Raw genomic sequence first — 19,127 nt, 5'->3', positions numbered from 1 at the left:
GGCGGCTCCAATCCAGAAAGAGTGTGAGCTATATGACCCCGCCTCCATACCAGCCTCTGCAAGGCACTTACGAAAAACCCGTAAATTGAAAGCGAGACAAAAAACTGCCATCTACATGCACCAGCAGCGGGCCCCCCACCCCCGGCCTCCCTTCCAAAAATTTCGTATAGCAAGCCACCGGACACACCCCCGAACCTTCCAACCGAGCAAGGCGAACCAACACACCCTTTCCCAACTGGTCCGTCTTAGACCGCCTCACCCAGCATTCCAAAAACCCCTCCTGATTCCGCACATCAGCCACCATCAAACCCCCCGGGACCACCCTACTGGGAGCCACCAACTCCGAAACCTGGAATGCCCGAAAAAAGCCAGGGAAAATGCCAGGTGAAACAATTTCACCTCGTACTCAGAAAAACAACCCCCCCCCCCCCCCCAACAGACCAACCGCCCCAATAACTGGAAAGAAACCGGACGCCTCCCGTCCCGCACCTTAGCTCCCTTCCTAAAACCACGGAACGCCTGACGGACCAAAAACGTTTTAGTAACATCAACCAAACCCTTAGCCTTCAACCAAAACACCAAAGCCACTAACCTCCTACCAATTCCCGACACCGAAACCCCCTCCCCAAATGCTCTCCCCACGTAGTACAAAAGCGACGACTCCCAATCCCCGACTGAATGGAGACCCCCCCAAACGTCCCGTCAAAACCTCCCAATCAGCCCACCAGCGACAGTAGGCCGTCCACGTAGCCCCACACACCGACCTACGAACTAATCCCAGGGCTAACCTCACACCAGCTTCCACAACCTCACCGGACAAGGGATCCCCCGTGCCTCTGCTTCTGGCGCCAGCTCCCGAAATCGCTCCCACTGGAAACGAGAAATAGCGCCAGCAACGGAATTTTCAACCCCGGGCACATGAGCCGCTACAAAGTGCGCATTAAGTTCCAACCCCTTCAAAACTAAAAGGCGCAACAGCTTGACCACCGGCGGGGAGTGGGCCGTCTGGTTATTGACAGCCTGTACCACCCCAAAATTATCGCAGTGAAAACAGACCCTGCGATTCCCTAACCTCTCCCCCCAGACCTCCACCGCTACCACTATCGGAAATAATTCCAACAGAGCCAGGTTCCTAGTCAAACCACCCGCCCTCCATTCCTCCGGCCACTGTCCCGTGCACCACTCCCCTTTAAAGTATGCCCCGAAACCACACCCGCCAGCCGTATCGGTATACAACTCTAAAGCCTCACACGACACCGGCGCATCAGGAACCAGCGAGCGCCCATTGTACCTACTCAAAAAAGACCGCCACACCACCAAATCACTCCGCAGATCCGCTGATAAGCGGACAAAATGATGAGGCCGTCGAGCCCTAGCCGTAGCAGCCACCAGGCGCCGACAAAAAACACGCCCCATAGGCATTGTTACGCCGAGCGCTCCGGGTCCCTGCTCCTCTCCGGAGCGCTCGCGGCGTTCTCTCTGCAGCTCCCCGGTCAGACCCGCTGACCGGGAGCGCTGCATTGTCACTGCCGGCGGGGATGCGATCCGCGGGTCGCATCCCAATCTACTCACCTGTCCTGTTCCCCGGCTGTCACATCCCGGGGTGTGCGGCCCCGCTCTCTAGGGCGCGTGCGTGTGCCGGCTCTCTGAGATTTAAAGGGCCAGTGCACCACTAATTGGTGCCTGGCCCAATCAGTGTCAATTAGCTTCCCTGCTCCATGCCTATAAAAGCCCACTTCCCCTTCCTGTCCTTGCCGGATCTTGTTGCCTTGTGCCCTGTGAAAGCGTTCACTGTGTTCCCAAGCCTGTGCTTCCAGACCTTCTGCTGTTGCCCCTGACTACGACTCTTGCTGCCTGCCCTGACCTTCTGCTACGTCCGACCCTGCTCTTGCCTTGTCCCTTTGTACCGCGCCTGTCTCAGCAGTCAGTGAGGTTGAGCCGCTACCGGTGGACACGACCTGGTTGCTACCGCCGCAGCAAGACCATCCCGCTTTGCAGCGGGCTCTGGTGAAAACCAGTAGCAACTTAGAAGTGGTCCTCCGGTACGGTCCACGCCAATCCCTCACTGACACAGAGGATCCACCACCAGCCTGCCGAATCCTGACAGGCATGATGCGACACGCAAAATTAAGACGGCCCAACAAAGATTGAACTTCCCGTAGCCGCATCTTCCCTGCCTTACTCGCCCGCTCCACCGCCCCTTGTAATTCCTCCAGCTTATCGTCCGGCAGATGACATTCCATCGCCACGGTATCAATGATGATACCCAAAAACTTTACAGAAGTGGCCGGCCCCTCCGTTTTTTCCGGAGCCAATGGAACCCCAAACCAATCCGCCACCCTCTGAAGAACCTGCAACAAAATAGCACAAACATAGGACCCCGCCAGACCCACGAACAAAAAATAATGCAGGTAATGCAGCACCGAATCAACCTGAGATTCCTGCCGCACTACCCACTCCAAAAATGTGCTAAAACTCTCAAAATAAGCGCAACTGATGAAGCAACCCATCGGAAGAAAGAGATCAACAAAAAAACCTCCTCCCAACGCAACACCCCAACAAGTGAAAACTGTCCGGATGGACGGGCAGTAAACGGAACGCCGCTTCAACATCCGTCTTCGCCAGCAACGCCCCGGGCCCATACTTCCTAACCCACTCCAGCGCCGCGTCAAAAGACGTATATGACACCGCGCACATCATTCACCAAATCCCCCTCAGGATGAGAGAGATGGTGATACAAAAGGAACTTGTTAGGCTCCTTCTTGGGCACCAACCCTAAAGGGGAAACACGCAACCCTTTAAACGGCGGAAAATCAAAAGGCCCCGCCATCCTACCCAAAGCCACTTCCTTCAACAGCTTCTCCTCCACTAAATCTGGCCACGTCAATGACGACACTAAATTGCGCACCAACACCCCCCCCCCCCCCGACCCCGCCGCCGTACTCGGTATCCTAAAACCGTCCGTAAAACCACCCCGCAACAACTGAGCTACCGCTCTATTTGGGTAACGATCTAGGAAAGGCCCCAACCTTTCCGCCCTCACCGGCGTCTCCCCCCTTTTGGTCAGCGTCGCCACCACGCCCCTTGCCCTTCCTAAAGCAGCGGGACAGGCCATGGGCTCCCCCGCATCTGGAGCATTCATGTTTAAATTTGCAGTCGGCGCCGAACTTACAGTTCCCTTCATTAAACTGGCAACAGACTCCGCGCCCCGTGCCCGCCGACCGCCCTGAACTGGACCCAGAGCTGCCGGCCCCTTCCCGAAAGGACTGCAGGCCCCCTTCCCGCGGAGCGGCCATTAGCCGCATCCAAAGACTAATGTCCTTGTGATCCCAGAGAAGCGATGGCCGGACAGCCATCCGCTGCCTGAACTGTTCATCATAGCGGAGCCAAGCTGTCCCCCCATATACCCGAAAGGCCTCCCCTATAGAATCCAGGTAACAGAACAGGCCGCAGCAATGCTCCGGCACTTTCTATCCACCACGCTAGCCAAAATTGCAAATGCTTGCAACCAGTTAGAAAAAGTACGCGGAATCAGCCGATCCTCCTCCTTCTTCTTGCCGTCCACAGACCTAACCCTGTCCAAATAACATTTTTCCAGGGGGAGCAGGGAAAAAATTTCCACATATTCCCCCCTTCCAAATTTTTTCCCGTACCTCAGCCTTCAAATGTGCTCCTAGTGGCCCCTCAAAACAAACATACACCTCACCACGCGCCGCGTTCGCCAACCTAACATCGCTCCCCCCGCCGGGGGCCGCCGGCGCAACACCCCCAGCCGCAGAGACCTCCATCCCCCGGCCACTGGTCCCACCCCACCTGGCACCCCCCCCGACAGACCACAGCGGCACCGGGGACCCACCCACATTCAACCCCCCCCCACTCAACAGCGCCTGCATACCACTAAGAAAAAATTGCAAACCGCTAAATTCCCCTCTCACCTCCCTGGGCCGCAGCGCTGCCATCATCCATGCCCCGGGTAGGAGCCGGGACCGCAGGAGCCTGCCCCCCCCCCCCCCCCGACTGGGGTACAGGGGCTGCAGAGGCACGGGCGACGTTCTGCATGAGAAACAGGCTCCTCACGTCGCCCAGACCCAGAGGCTGCAGCACCCTGAGCCCGGGAAGTTACCACCGCTGCCCCACCACCGGAAGCCCACGCTTACCTCCCCCCCCCCCCCCCGAGCCGCCGGAGCGACTAACAGGGGAGGCTTGGGACCGCACAGACGGACTAACCTGGCGGCGCTGGCGACGAGGCGAATCCGGGGAAAGACGGGCCGGCGAACGGGAGCGCCGGCCACTGGAGCAAGTCCCCGACCCCGGCTCCAGCCACGCCGCAGCTTAAACCAGAGCAGGGAAGCGTCCCTCCAGACAGCCAGGACCTCATCCCTCTCCTGAGCAAGAAGATCATCCAGAGCTTCCATCTCAGGTGAGCCTTCTTCAGCCACTTCTTCACTGGCTACGTGCCAACTGACCGCTGTCCCTACCCTCCCCTTTTTATGCCCCCCTGACTCCTCCCCCTCTTTTCCCTCCCTGACCTGTACTTGACCCCATGGCCTGCTCGTCTCCCCCTGTCATGTGCCCCTCCATTACGATTTTCTCCATTGCAGGGCTTTCTTTCTGCTGCCAGTCCCCAGTTCCCGCGTTTTCTCAGGTAACTGCCGCTGGTCCCCCCCACATCAACGGCCCCCGCACCATCGCCTCCATCTTCCCCTGCTCTGCCTGGACTTCCAGGGGCAGGCAGTGCGGGGTATCTGAACTTTCACCCCCGCCCCGCGATTCGCCGGTTAGTCCTGACCGGCCAATCACAGGGGATAGGAGGAGGTGGCACCCCTGCCACATCACTCCTATCCTTTAGGATGATTAGGTGATCGGGTCACCAGAGGCCTGATCAGGCTGTAAAAGCCATGATTCGCCGGTCAGAATTTACTGGTCAATCACGGCGATTGCCAGCATGGGGGGAGTCTCAGGGTACAGGTACGCCCTTGGACCTTAACCCCTTAAGGACTCAGGGTTTTTCCGTTTTTGCACTTTCGTTTTTTCCTCCTTACCTTTTAAAAATCATAACCCTTTCAATTTTCCACCTAAAAATCCATATTAGGGCTTATTTTTTGCGTCGCCAATTCTACTTTGCAGTGACATTAGTCATTTTACCCAAAAATGCACGGCGAAACGGAAAAAAAAATCATTGTGCGACAAAATCGAAAAAAAACCCCCATTTTGTAACTTTTGGGGGCTTTCGTTACTACGTAGTGCATATTTCGGTAAAAATTACACCTTATCATTATTCTGTAGGTCCATACGGTTAAAATGATACCCTACTTATATAGGTTTGATTTTGTCGCACTTCTGGAAAAAATCATAACTACATGCAGGAAAATTTATACGTTTAAAAATGTCATCTTCTGACCCCTATAACTTTTTTATTTTTCCACATATGAGGTGGTATGAGGACTCATTTTTTGCGCCGTGATCTGAAGTTTTTATCGGTATGATTTTTGTTTTGATCGGACTTTTTGATCACTTTTTATTCATTTTTTTAATGATATAAAAAGTGACCAAAATACGCTTTTTTGGACTTTGGAATTTTTTTGCGCGTACGCCATTGACCGTACGGCTTAATTAATGATATATTTTTATAGTTCGGACATTTACGCACGCAGCGATACCACATATGTTTATTTTTTATTTTTTTTACACTGTTTTATTTTTTTTATGGGAAAAGGGGGGTGATTCAAACTTTTATTAGGGAAGGGGTTAAATGACCTTTATTAACACTTTTTTTTAAAAAATTTTTTGCAGTGTTATAGGTCCCATAGGGACCTATAACACGGCACACACTGATCTCTAATGCTGATCACTGGCGTGCATTAACACGCCTGTGATCAGCATTATCGGCGCTTGACTGCTCCTGCCTGGATCTCAGGCACGGAGCAGTCATTCGTCGATCGGACACCGGGGAGGCAGGTAAGATCCCTCCCGGTGTCCGATCAGCTGTTCGGGACGCCGCGATTTCACCGCGGCGGTCCCGAACAGCCCGACTGAGCAGCCGGGTCACTTTCACTTTCACTTTAGAAGCGGCGGTCAGCTTTGACCGCCGCTTCTAAAGGGTTAATACCGCACATCGCCGCGATCGGCGATGTGTGGTATTAGCCGCGGGTCCCGGCCGTTGATTAGCGCCGGGACCGACGCGATATGATGCGGGATCGCGGCGCGATCCCGCTTCATATCGCGGGAGCCGGCGCAGGACGTAAATATGCGTCCTGCGTCGTTAAGGGGTTAAGTACCAAAACGTCAGGGTGTACCTGTACTCCCTATGTCCTTAAGGGGTTAAGGACCAAGGGAGTATCTGTACGCCCTGACTCGGTTTAACGGTGCAGGTTAGCTCAGGGCAGCTGATCTCTAATGATCTATTCAGACATACAGTATTCTGCGCAGATTTGATGCACAGGATTTTCTGCTGCAGATTTCAATGTAAACTGAATGACTGGACACAGCTTGAAATCCTGAACATCAAATCTGCGCAGAATACCGTACGTGTGAATAGAAATACCACACTCCACCTCCAAAAATGGAACTTCAGGCGCTGAGGGACCAGATAGTAGTAAAGGCAAATAGCTTTATTCCCAGCATGCAACCCGTTTCGTGCATCTGCGCTTCATCAGGCCTGATGAAGCGCAGATGCGCGAAACGCGTTGCATGCTGGGAATAAAGCTATTTGCCTTTACTACTATCTGGTCCCTCAGCGCCTGAAGTTTCATTTTTGGAGGTGGATTGTGGTATTTCTGGTTACTTGTGGAATGGCAGCAGTGGGCTATTGATATATACTCTTCTCCATGTTGTGCTGGCCGTTGCACAACATTTTATGGTAAGCGCTTATTCACATTTGGCGTTTGTCATTATTGGCGATATTACACTATGGAGCGCTCCTTCTCTCCCTTTTTCTAGTACGTGTGAATAGACCCTAAAGGCTCTGGCCAGCTATGGCAGGCTAGAACACCGATGATCAATGCTGTGCTATGGCATGGCATTGAACAGGTATGCAATCAAAAGATTGCATGTGGGGATTAAAACAATATGGGTACTAAAACAATATGGAGACTAAAACAATAAAAATATGGGGACTAAAACAATAAAATAAAATAAAAGTTAATAGAAGTAAATTAACCCCTTCCTGATAAAAGTTTGAATACCCCCTTTCCCATTTTTAAATAATAGAACGTAATCCAAAATAAACATAATCATGTGGTACTGCTGCATCCGTAAATGTCCGAACTATTAAAATATAAGGTTAGGTAAACCGCATGGTCGATGGCGTAAGCATAAAAAAATAAAACAAAGTCCAAAACTGCGCATTTTTGATCACTTCATATTCCACATAAAAAAAAAAATGGTGAAAAAGTCCCATCAAAATTAAAATGGTACTGCTTAAAACTACAGATCATGGCGCAAACAATGAGCCCTCATATGTGGAAAAATAAAGTTATACATACTAATATTGTGTATATAGGTATAATTTTTTAAAGTAGTAAAATAAAACTTACATAAATCTGGTATCCTTGTGACCATATGGACCGAAAGAATAAAGATAAAGTGTCATTTTTACCAAAGGGTGCACTGCATCGAAGCTAAAGCCCCCAACATTTACAAAATTGTGTTTTTGCTTTCAATTTCACCCTACAAATATTTATTTTTTTGGTTTTGCCATAGATTTTGTTATGAAATGATTGATGTCATTACAAAGTACAATAGATGATGCAAAAAACAAGCCCTTATATTGGTCTGTAGGTGCAAAATTGAAAGCGGTGTGATTTTTAGAAGGGGAGGAGGAAAAAACGAAAGTGCAAAAATGAAAATTGGCCTGGTCATTAAGGCCAAAATGGGCCTGGCTCCAGAAAGTTAAACAGATTTGTAAATTAAGGATAAATTATGTTTGTGTATCGGCGCACATAAAAGGAACACACATATGGGAACAAACTTACTAATGCAGTTGATTTATTAGCATCTGTATGAGATAAGGAGATTTTGAGGGGTGAGCTGGTGTTGGTTTCGTTCACTAGGCAGAGAAATTAAAAGGAACGGCTTTTAAGTAAATAATCCAGATACTGTATCTATGTCATAGAATTGTATCGATTTTGTACTGTTAAATACTGTAGCAGAAAGACTTACTTTTATCTTGTTAGAGTTGAGCTATGATGAAGATAGGTGCCGACCCCCCGCCTCAATGACCGTAGTTGGCGGAAAACTTCTGTCTCACTCACTACATATATTTGTAAAATGAATGTGATTAAGTGATTCAAATGTGATGCAATCTGCTTACATGTACACAGTAATAGTAAAGTGTAAATCTGTATATGGTACCATGTATTAGGCGCTATGAGTGGTCGAAGGTACCTGTGATCTGAAAGCTGGTTTGCATAGATTGATCCACGGAGCGTTGTTTGTCCTGAGTTGCGGTGAAGGATACCAGTGTGCCCGATACAATCCAGAAGGGATATGAAAAGGAAATGTTATTGACAGTTGCTGAACAAGTAGAAAAAATGGATCGAAGCATTTTATTAATTAAAAAACGGAAGGAAATATCAATAGAGACTACCGAAAATATCAAAGTACCCATTATTACTACTTACAATAATCAGAGTTATCTATTTAAGAAAATGGTAAAAAAAACATTGGGAAATTCTGAAAGGCGACAGATTTGTGGGACAATTGCTACCAAAACACCCCACTTTTATTTTTAAGAAAACATCTAACATAGGGAATAGGGTGGCACCGACTATCAAAAATAAGCCTTGTAAAGACCAGGTTACGTTCTTCCAGGAAAACGGGTTTTTTCCATGCCGGTCATGTAAATGTTGCAAAAAAGCTGAATTAAAAAGAACTCTAATGCGTGAAGTGGAAAGTTGGGATGGCTCCTTTAGAAGTACCATAAAGTCGCACATAAATTGCAAATCTAAAGATGTTATTTATGGCATTCAATGCCCATGTGGCAAAATGTATGTGGATCGGACAAAACGCATTTTGTCCACTCGAATTGGAGAACATATTTATAATATAGAGAGGAAATTTTTGGGCCATCCACTCTCTAAACATTTTGTGGAAAAGCACAATGCGTCTTTTGCACAATCCACATTTTTTGGATTAGAAAAAGTAAAAAAACATTGGCGAGGTGGAAATCACGTGGCAAACATGTCAAGAACAGAGAGACGCTGGATTTTTAATCTAAATACAATATCCCCATACTGTTTAAATATCGATCTAGAACTATTTGCCTTTTTATGATATATATATTTTTTTTTAAAATGTCCCTTTTAAAAAATAAACAATTAAAAAATAAAAATTAAAAACAATATTCCTTATGATAGTCCGGTTATCTGTCAGAGTGGCAATATTGATATATAGGACATCTTTACCCCTCATTCTTAACCTTTTAGTCTTTTGTTTCAGCAACAAATTTTCTAGATAGGAACATGTTCACACTGTGCGTTTTTTGTTTGCGTTTTGAATGCGTTTTGTATAGCCGAGGTCCGGAAGTATTGCGTATATGAATGTGCAAATATTAGAATTGGAGTCTGGGACATAGATTGATTAATACACTATTCATAAAGATTAGACACGGTGCATACACTCCACTGGAAATTGGCAATCCAGAAAGTATGGTTGCCAGAGAGGCGAACATGAATATTGGGTTGGCCCGGATTAACATCTATAGTTTGCATAAATACCAGGAGCCAGTAGTGACACTTCATCTCTGACGAAGGTCAGCGTACTGACCGAAACGCGTTAGATGATTCTTTGGCTCCTGCACCTTGCTGTAGCTGCAATCGTGACGTCACATTCAGTAATCAGATCTCCTTGCAAACTATCACAGCGTGGTCGCTCCGGTGAGACGCTCGCGGCCGGAGCAGATCTCCCGGCGCCTTCACCCGCTGTCCGCCTGGACTGCCTGTCATACTGTCTCTCTGGGGGCTCCTGGAAGGACTGTGTTCAGTACCCACACTATACCTTTGGACGAACAACGCTACGTGGATTGTATCGGGCACACTGGTATCCTTCACCGCAACTCAGGACAAACAACGCTCCGTGGATCAATCTATGCAAACCAGCTTTCAGATCACAGGTACCTTCGACCACTCATAGCGCCTAATACATGGTACCATATACAGATTTACACTTTACTATTACTGTGTACATGTAAGCAGATTGCATCACATTTGAATCACTTAATCACATTCATTTTACAAATATATGTAGTGAGTGAGACAGAAGTTTTACACCAACTACGGTCATTGAGGCGGGGGGTCGGCACCTATCTTCATCATAGCTCAACTCTAACAAGATAAAAGTAAGTCTTTCTGCTACAGTATTTAACAGTACAAAATCGATACAATTCTATGACATAGATACAGTATCTGGATTATTTACTTAAAAGCCGTTCCTTTTAATTTCTCTGCCTAGTGAACGAAACCAACACCAGCTCACCCCTCAAAATCTCCTTATCTCATACAGATGCTAATAAATCAACTGCATTAGTAAGTTTGTTCCCATATGTGTGTTCCTTTTATGTGCGCCGATACACAAACATAATTTATCCTTGAGTTATTCCTTTTATTTGGGCCCCTGCCAGGACCCTTATTGTGGTATCTTGGCTGCCTAAAAGGGAACCATCCCTGCGCCAGTGATTATATACTACATATTATCTTTTGTTTGTTCCTGGCTAATCACAAGGCTGCGGGATGGACCTATGGGAAGATAGGAGAACCCGCATTAATAATATTCAGAACTTTTTTCAGTTTCCTAAGAACCAAAGCATAAATGAGAATACACAAAATAGAGACAGTATAGAAAAAGCTATATATGATCTAAAACGTTTAGAAAGACTCTTGATTTCGGAAATGAGGGATCTTTGGGAGATAGCAACCCTGGAAAAATATTTAAATTGGGATATTATCCCTAAGGGTCTAAAAATATCAAAAAATCTAACCAGTGACTTAGGTGATCCTGGAACTCTGGAGGAGTGGAATGCAATGATGCATGAATTTTCTAAACAGACCGTACTATTCATCATAGAAAAGAGGAAACACAACCTACTAACAGCTAAAAGTGAAATTAAAAGGATTTTTGAAAAATTACAACCCTTCAGATACCATCAAGAAATTATCTATCTCTCCAATAGCATCAAACAAAGGATAAAAATCAAGGAAAAAGAAATAATAAAAAAGAAACAAAGTAAATTTGTTAGAGATGAAGTACCAGACGAGTCACAAATCTTCCCACCAGGTCCCACTACGCCAATCAATATGGCAGAACTACACACTATAGACGAAACCAACTTGCACATAGAGGAAGAAATTAATTTGGGGATCATTTCTATATGTCAAACCCCACAAATGCAGTCACAGTCCCCATACAGAACCGAATTACCGGAACCTGCACCACAGGAATTAATATCTATTACCAACAGATTTTCTATATTGGAAGAAAGGGAGGGGATTGAGTCAGAAAATGGGGAAATTGAAAGTGGATCAGTTGTTGAAAATGAACCAGTAGTAAAACCTAAAATTATGAACAGGGATAATAGCAGGAAATATACAGGAAAAAAGGTTGTAGAAGTAAACAGTAATAAGAACAAAAGTACTCCTTTACTCAACCACCAAACACATATGAAGAAAAAAGATATTCAAAATAATCCAAAAGCAACACCTAAGGAAGATTTTTTTCGGAAACGAGGAGGAAAAAAAGCTATAAGAGAGGTGGAAGAGGGGGGAAGCTCACCAAAAAGAAGAAATCTATATTAGAAAGGAAAAACCCTAATGTAAATAACCAAGACACCTCACCCCTCCAGAAAATATATAATCTCAGTGAATATATATTGAATAAGGATGAATCTAGCCTATTACAAAAGGGCTTGAAATTTGCCCCCTCGAATACGTTTAATAAATTTGAAGCCTTTATTGGCATCAAAAAATTTATGCGTAACTTATCTCTAAAAAAATATTTCATTAGGAACCCTGTTAGTATGAACAAAGAAGTAGAACCATCTAGATTCCAACATACTAACTTAAGCAACAAATCCTTATTTCATCCCTATACTGAATATTCAGAGTCATTTAGAGTTTTTGAAAATATGGTTACTCGCGACATTCGGAGGTATAAGGATAAAAGAAATAAGATATATAAATCTAACTTAACAAAAAAAGAACAAACAGCCATTAGAGCGTTACAAGATAATCATGATATCATGGTCCGACCGGCGGACAAAGGCGGCAGTATAGTTGTACAAAACATCCAAGATTACCATTCTGAAGCACTCCGCCTATTGCAGGATGAAACAACATATAAAAAACTCCCCAGTGACCCCACTTTGGAATACAGCAAAAAACTAGTGGGACTGGTACAAAAAGGGAAAAACAGTGGGATTATAAATAAAAAAGAAGCAGATTTCATTATGATAAAACACCCCCGTATTGCAGCATTTTATCATATTCCCAAAATACATAAGTCTGCTACAAAACCCCCGGGACACCCTATTATATCAGGGACTGACTGTCTTACATCCAACTTGTCGAAGTATGTGGACCTTCAGCTACAAAAATATGTGGTCCAACATATCTGAAGGACACTACACATATTCTCCAGATACTCGGAGAGATAACCTGGAAACCTGAATACATCTTAGGGACCCTGGACGTTACGTCCTTATATACTATAATAGAACATGAAAAAGGGCGCCAAGCAGCCGAGCACTTTATGTATAGAGACACCTCCTTGCCCCAAGAACAAACTAATTTCATCGGGGCGTGTATTTCATTTATACTCCAACATAATTACTTTTTATACAATGATGACTTTTATCTTCAGACGTGGTGCACCGCCATGGGGACCAGATTTGCGCCGGGATATTCTAACCTCTATATGGGATTGTGGGAGGAATCCAATATCCTCCCAGCATGCGTACGTATGCGTACGTCATGAGTCCCGGTCCTGCGATATAACGCGGGGTCACACGGTGACCCCGCATCATATGGCGGCGGGCCCGGCGTCATAGTGATGCCGGGACCCGCCTCTAATAGCGCGCGGCACTGATCGCTGTGCCGCGCACTATTAACCCTTTAGCCGCACGCTCAAAGCTGAGCCGCGTGGCTAAAAACGAAAGTAAAATGTGCCGGTTAGCTCAGGGAGCTGTTCGGGATCGCAGCGGTATAATCGCGGCATCCCGAACAGCTGTAGCACAGGAGGAGGTCTTCTTACCTTCTCCTGTGCTGTCCGATCGCCGAATGAATGCTTCAAGCCTGAGATCCAGGCTTGAGCATTCAATCGCCGAAAACACTGATTGATCCATTCCTATGGAGATGGATCAATCAGTGTAAAAGATCAGTACATGCAATGTTATAGCCCCCTATAGGAGCTTTAATATTGCATAAGAAAAGTGTAAAAAAATCATTAACCCTTTCAATTATCCCTTCCCCTAATAAAAGTTTGAATCACCCGGCATTTCCAAGAATATAAAAAACAGTGTAAATAAAAATAAACATATGTGGTATCGCTGCGTGCGGAAATGTCCGAATTATAAAAATATACCGCTTTTTAAACCGCTCGTTCAATGGCGTACGCGCAAAAAAATTCCAAAGTCCAAAATAGCGCATTTTTGATCACTTTTTATACCACAAAAAAGTGAATAAAAAGTGATCAAAAAGTCTGATCAGAACAAAAATGGTACCGCTAAAAACTTCAGATGACGGCGCAAAAAATGAGTCCTCAAAGCGCCCTGAACACAGAAAAATAAAAAAGTTATAGGGGTCAAAAGATTACCATTTGAAACATATAAATTTTCCTGCATGTATTCATAATTTTTTTCGGAAGTGATACAAATTCAAACCTATCCAAGTAGGGTATCATTTTAACCGTATGGACCTACAGAATAAAGATAAGGTATCATTTTTGACAAAAAAATGTACTGCGTAAAAATAGAAGCCCCCAAAACTTGCAAAATAGTGTTTTTTCATCAATTTTGTCGCACATTGATTTTTTTTCCCGTTTCACCGTAGATTTTTGGGTAAAATGACTAATGTCATTACAAAGTAGAATTAGTGACACAAAAATTAAGCCATTATATATAATTTTAGGTGAACATTTTTAAGAGTTATGGTTTTTTTAAGTTAAGGAGGAAAAATTGAAAATGAAAAAATGGAAAAAGCCCGGGTCCTTAAGGGGTTAAGGCCAAAATGGGCCATGTCCTTGAGGGGTTAATGGTTTTGTATCAGATCCATTATGAGGATGTACATGGATCAACTTATAACTGTGTCACTGTCAATGTATTCTGGACCTGACTCTACATAGTAGGTCAAAGTGGGTTTAAAAACATACTCTACTTAAAAGTGGGTTTAAAAACATACCCTACTTAACCCCTTAAGGACCGGGGTTTTTTCCGTTTTTGCATTTTCGTTTTTTGCTCATTGCCTTTAAAAAATCATAACTCTTTCAATTTTGCACCTAAAAATCCATATGATGGCTTATTTTTTGCACCACCAATTCTACTTTGTAATGACGTCAGTCATTGTGCCCAAAAATCTACGGTGAAACGGGAAAAAAAATCATTGTGAGACAAAATTGAAAAAAAAAACGCCATTTTGTAAATTTTGGGGGCTTCCGTTTCTACGTAGTACATTTTTCGGTAAAAATGACACCTTACCTTTATTCTGTAGGTCCATATGATTAAAATGATACCCTACTTATACAGGTTTGAATTTGTCACACTTCTGGAAAAAATCATAACTTCATGCAGAAAAATTTATACGTTTAAAATTGTCATCTTCTGACCCCTATAACTTTTTTATTTTTCCGTGTATGGGGCGGTATGAGGGCTCATATTGATCTGAAGTTTTTAACGGTACCATTTTTGCATTGATAGGACTTATTGATCGCTTTTTATTCATTTTTTCATGATATAAAAAGTGACCAAAAATGCACTATTTTGGACTTTGGAATTTTTTTGCGCGCACGCCATTGACCGTGCGGTTTAATTAACGATATATTTTTATAATTCGGACATTTCCGCACGCGGCGATACCATTTATGTTTATTTTTATTTTTATTTACACTGTGTTTTTTCTTTTATGGGAAAAGGGGGGTGATTCAAACTTTTAATAGGGAAGGGGTTAAATGATGTTTATTCACTTTTTTTTGCACTTTTTTTTTGCAGTGTTATAGGTCCCATAGGGACCTATCACACTGCACACACTGATCTTTTACATTGATCACTGGTTTCTCATAAGAAACCAGTGATCGATGATTCTGCCGCATGACTGCTCATGCCTGGATCTCAGGCACTGAGCTGTCATTCGGCGATCGGACAGCGAGGAGGCAGGTAGGGGCCCTCCCGCTGTCCTGTCAGCTGTTCGGGATGCCGCGATTTCACCGCGGCTATCCCGAACAGCCCACTGAGCTAGCCGGCATGCTTTTGGTTTCACTTTAGACGCGGCGTTCAACTTTGAACGCCGCGTCTAAAGGGTTAATAGCGCGCGGCACAGCGATCAATGCCGCGCGCTATTAGCCACGGGTCCCGGCCGTTGTTAGAGGCCGGGCCCGAACCGCTATGACGCGGGGCCACGCCGTGGCCCCGCGTTATAGATCGGGAGTGGACACATGACGTTCCAGTACGTCATGTGTCCTTAAGGGGTTAAAAGTAAAATTGTTGTGCAAGGGTACGTTCACACTTATGCAAATTTGATGCGCAGGATTTCATGCACAGGATTTTCTGCTGCAGATTTTAATGTAAACTAAATGACTGAGCACAGCTTCTTATCTGCAGTTACAAATCCTGCGCATCAAATCTGTGCAGGATCCTGTACGTGTGAATGTACCTTAAACAAATAAAATATATACCAAAAGGAAAAAAAGGAGCTACTCAAAGAGTATAATAAATGACAATGTCTTTATTGAATTACATGAATAAAATACATAAAAAATTAGGAACATGGACATCAGAAAAGGGCAGCATACCCTGGGCTATGATGTACTGAGCAACAAAGAATAATAAAAGGTGTGAATACAATATTGGGTCAGAAGACTGAATGCAGAGGGGGAAGTAAGTAATATGCAAAGTCACTGGTAAGTGTACTGGGCAGTATTAAGCAGCATAAAGCGCATGTGCAGTAACCAAAACTATATATAATGAGCCATGTGCGAAGTTACTAGTAATTAACTGGCCAGTATACAATGCAATGTGAAAATTAAAGTGCAAGGTGCAGAAAATTCCATATACGGGCAATGCATACTATATGAAGTAAATACATGTAACAGCAATACAGACCACAATAGTAGTAATGAGGAGTAAGGAGTCCCTGGGGTGGCTGCTTAATACTGCCCTGTACACTTACCAGTGACTTTGCATATTACTTACTCCCCCCTATGCATTCAGTCATCAGACCCAATATTGTATTTGCACCTTTTATTATTCTTTGTTGCTCAGTACATCATAGTCCCGGCCCGGGTATGCTGCCCTTTTCTGATGTCCATTTTCCTCCTTTTTAATGTATTTTATTTATGTTGTAATTCAATAAAGACATTGTCATTTATTATACTCCTTGAGTAGCTGAGTTTTTCCTTTTGGTATATATTCTATTGTTGGGAGTCTACATTGGCTTATACCGCTACTGCATTAGGGGGCCAATTCATTTACCGTATTTATCCATCTAGTATTTATTATATGGAAAGTACTAAATGCTACACTATAAAAAATGTTATAGTTATACATAACATACGGTGGGTGGGTATATATCTAGAGACAGCCTTATGTTCCCCTTTCCTTAAAGGAGTCTTTTTGCACATGCTGCTGTGTTTAGTGTTTCCTAAACAAATAAACCAAATCTTATGAATAAATGTAAACAGTAAATTAATCCATATATGTTCTTTTCAACAAATAGCTTTTATTTATTTTTTATTTTTTGACAACTTATCTTACAGTTTGGCCAAGATCTCCCGGAGGTAAGTGTACTTGACTTTGAGTTGCTTGTACCTGAAATTCCTCCATTTCCTGAAGCCGAAACATTACCTGGATCACGAAAGAGGAAGAAATCTGGGGAATTGGATAAAAAGGAACATCCAAAAGAAGTCAGACCAAAAGAGCCAAAGAAAGACAAAGAGACCATAAATGGCATAGAAGCTGAAGAAGAAAAGCATTTTAGGGAAACAGCAAATGAACTTTACAACATGGAAAAAGAAATTGAGCTTCTCAAAAAAGAGAAACGGCAATCCGAGCTGCAGTGGGAACATGAAAGAGAGAGGGAAAGGAAGGAGGTTATAGACAGAGAGAAAAGGTACCAACAAGAGGTTGAGAGAGAAATGGAACGTCTGAAAAAAGCTATGATGGAATTTAAACAGCTCCAAAGTACAGGAGCTACAGAAGACCTCTTGCTGAAAAATCAAAAGCAAATAGAAAACCTAAAGAAAATTCAAAAAGAGAAGCAAAGCCAATGGGAGGCTGAAAGATTAGAACAACAGCTGAAGGCGGAAGAAAGAAAAAGAGAGCATTTGAAAGAACTTGAGCAGGAGAGGCAGAAGATCAGACAAGCTGAACAAGAAATTGAAAGACTAAAAAAGGCTGTGTCAGAAAAACAGGCAGACGAGAATGGAATTGAGCCAGATAAAAAGATGAGAAAAGAAGAAGGTATGTATGGAAATCAATAGAATAATGGGGAGATTTATCAGGCTGATTCATATTTCTTATATTGCTCTAGTAAAATTAAAGCTGAGCTCTGATTGGTTGCTATGGGCAGCAAAGAGAATCTTTCTATATAGATCCTTTTAGACAGAGTGATGGGGCAGGAAATGATGCTTATTTGCTGAGCCTTTACAAAGATGCCTTTACATCGCTGGATTGTTTGTGCAGCCATTAAAATTCATCATTGCCCTCACATTACCAGTTTAGACAAGGTGATGTGGAGAAAATAATAATTAAAATGTCTACACAAAAGATTCCATCAGCTAACTAATGAACTGTCACTTTTATATGACCCAATTACACCGGTCTACACTCAAAATCTTTTCGAGTCAAACATAGTTAAAGGGGTACTCCGGTGCTAAGACATATTATCCCTATCCAAAGGATAGGGGATAAGATGCCTGATTGCAGGCGTCCCACCACTGGGGACCCCCGTGAACTTTCACGCAGCACTCAGTTACCATCAGCCCCCGGAGCATGTTCGCTCTGGGTCTGATGACTGCCGATCATGGGGCCTGAGTATTGTGATGTCACGCTCCACCCCTTCAATGCAAGCCTATGGGAGGGGGCGTTACCCTTTAAACAGATTTGTAAATTACTTCTATTAAAAAATCTTTACCCTTCCAGTACTTTTTAGCAGCTGTATGCTACAGAGGAAATTATTTTCTTTTTGTATTTCTTTTTTGTCTTGTCCACAGTGCTCTCTGCGGACACCTGATGACACCTATCATGAACTGTCCAGAGCAGGAGAAAATCCCCATAGCAAACCTATGCTGCTCTGGACAGTTCCTGACACGGACAGAGGTGTCAGCAGAGAGCACTGTGGACAAGACAAAAAAAATTCAAAAAGAAAAGAATTTTGTCTGTAGCATACAGATGCTAAAAAGTTGTGGAAGGGTAAAGATTTCTAAATAGAAGTAATTTACAAATCTGTAAAAAAAAACAAAAAAAAAAAACATTCCACTGAAGTACCCCTTTTACCTATTCTCAGGCTTACCTGAATTATATGTATAAATATTTTTGTGATGTTCTTTGAGTAAAAATTTAGACATGTTTTAGTTTATTCTTTATTCTTTTGTCAGAACGTATAGATGAAATATGCAGAAGTGAAACAGAAGGCCTACCAGTCACCCCTAAATCAGGGTAAATATGCACTATGCACTTACCATACAATGCAAAGTATCAAAAGTTTTCACCATGAGGGGAATTTATCAATGCTGCCCCCCCCCCCAGACAAGGAGCAAATTTCTATACAAATAAACGGTTGCTCAAAATTTTACAATAATTTTTCATCAAAACCATTGATAAATACCCCCTCCCTGTCTAATATGAATGTAGAATATATTATGCTACCAGGGTTTTACATATATATATATATATATGAATCACAATTTGAAGAGAAAGGTTCAGTGCT

At 43.8% G+C, this 19,127-nt stretch overlaps 1 protein-coding gene across 1 annotated transcript in view; it reads left to right on the top strand.

Moving 5' to 3' along the window:
- Positions 1–19,127, top strand: part of REC8 (REC8 meiotic recombination protein) — a 178,760-nt gene that overhangs the window by 82,347 nt on the left and 77,286 nt on the right. Inside the window, exons 8-9 of the mRNA XM_056525830.1 lie at positions 16,957–17,659; positions 18,796–18,856. Of these exons, the coding sequence (XP_056381805.1) occupies positions 16,957–17,659; positions 18,796–18,856 (764 nt within the window). The remainder of the gene's footprint in view (positions 1–16,956; positions 17,660–18,795; positions 18,857–19,127) is intronic.

The sequence above is a fragment of the Hyla sarda genome, chromosome 1, assembly GCF_029499605.1.
Source record: "Hyla sarda isolate aHylSar1 chromosome 1, aHylSar1.hap1, whole genome shotgun sequence".
Taxonomy (NCBI): domain Eukaryota; kingdom Metazoa; phylum Chordata; class Amphibia; order Anura; family Hylidae; genus Hyla; species Hyla sarda.
Note: the sequence above shows the minus strand (reverse complement) of the source record. Positions and strands in the feature narration are given on the sequence as shown.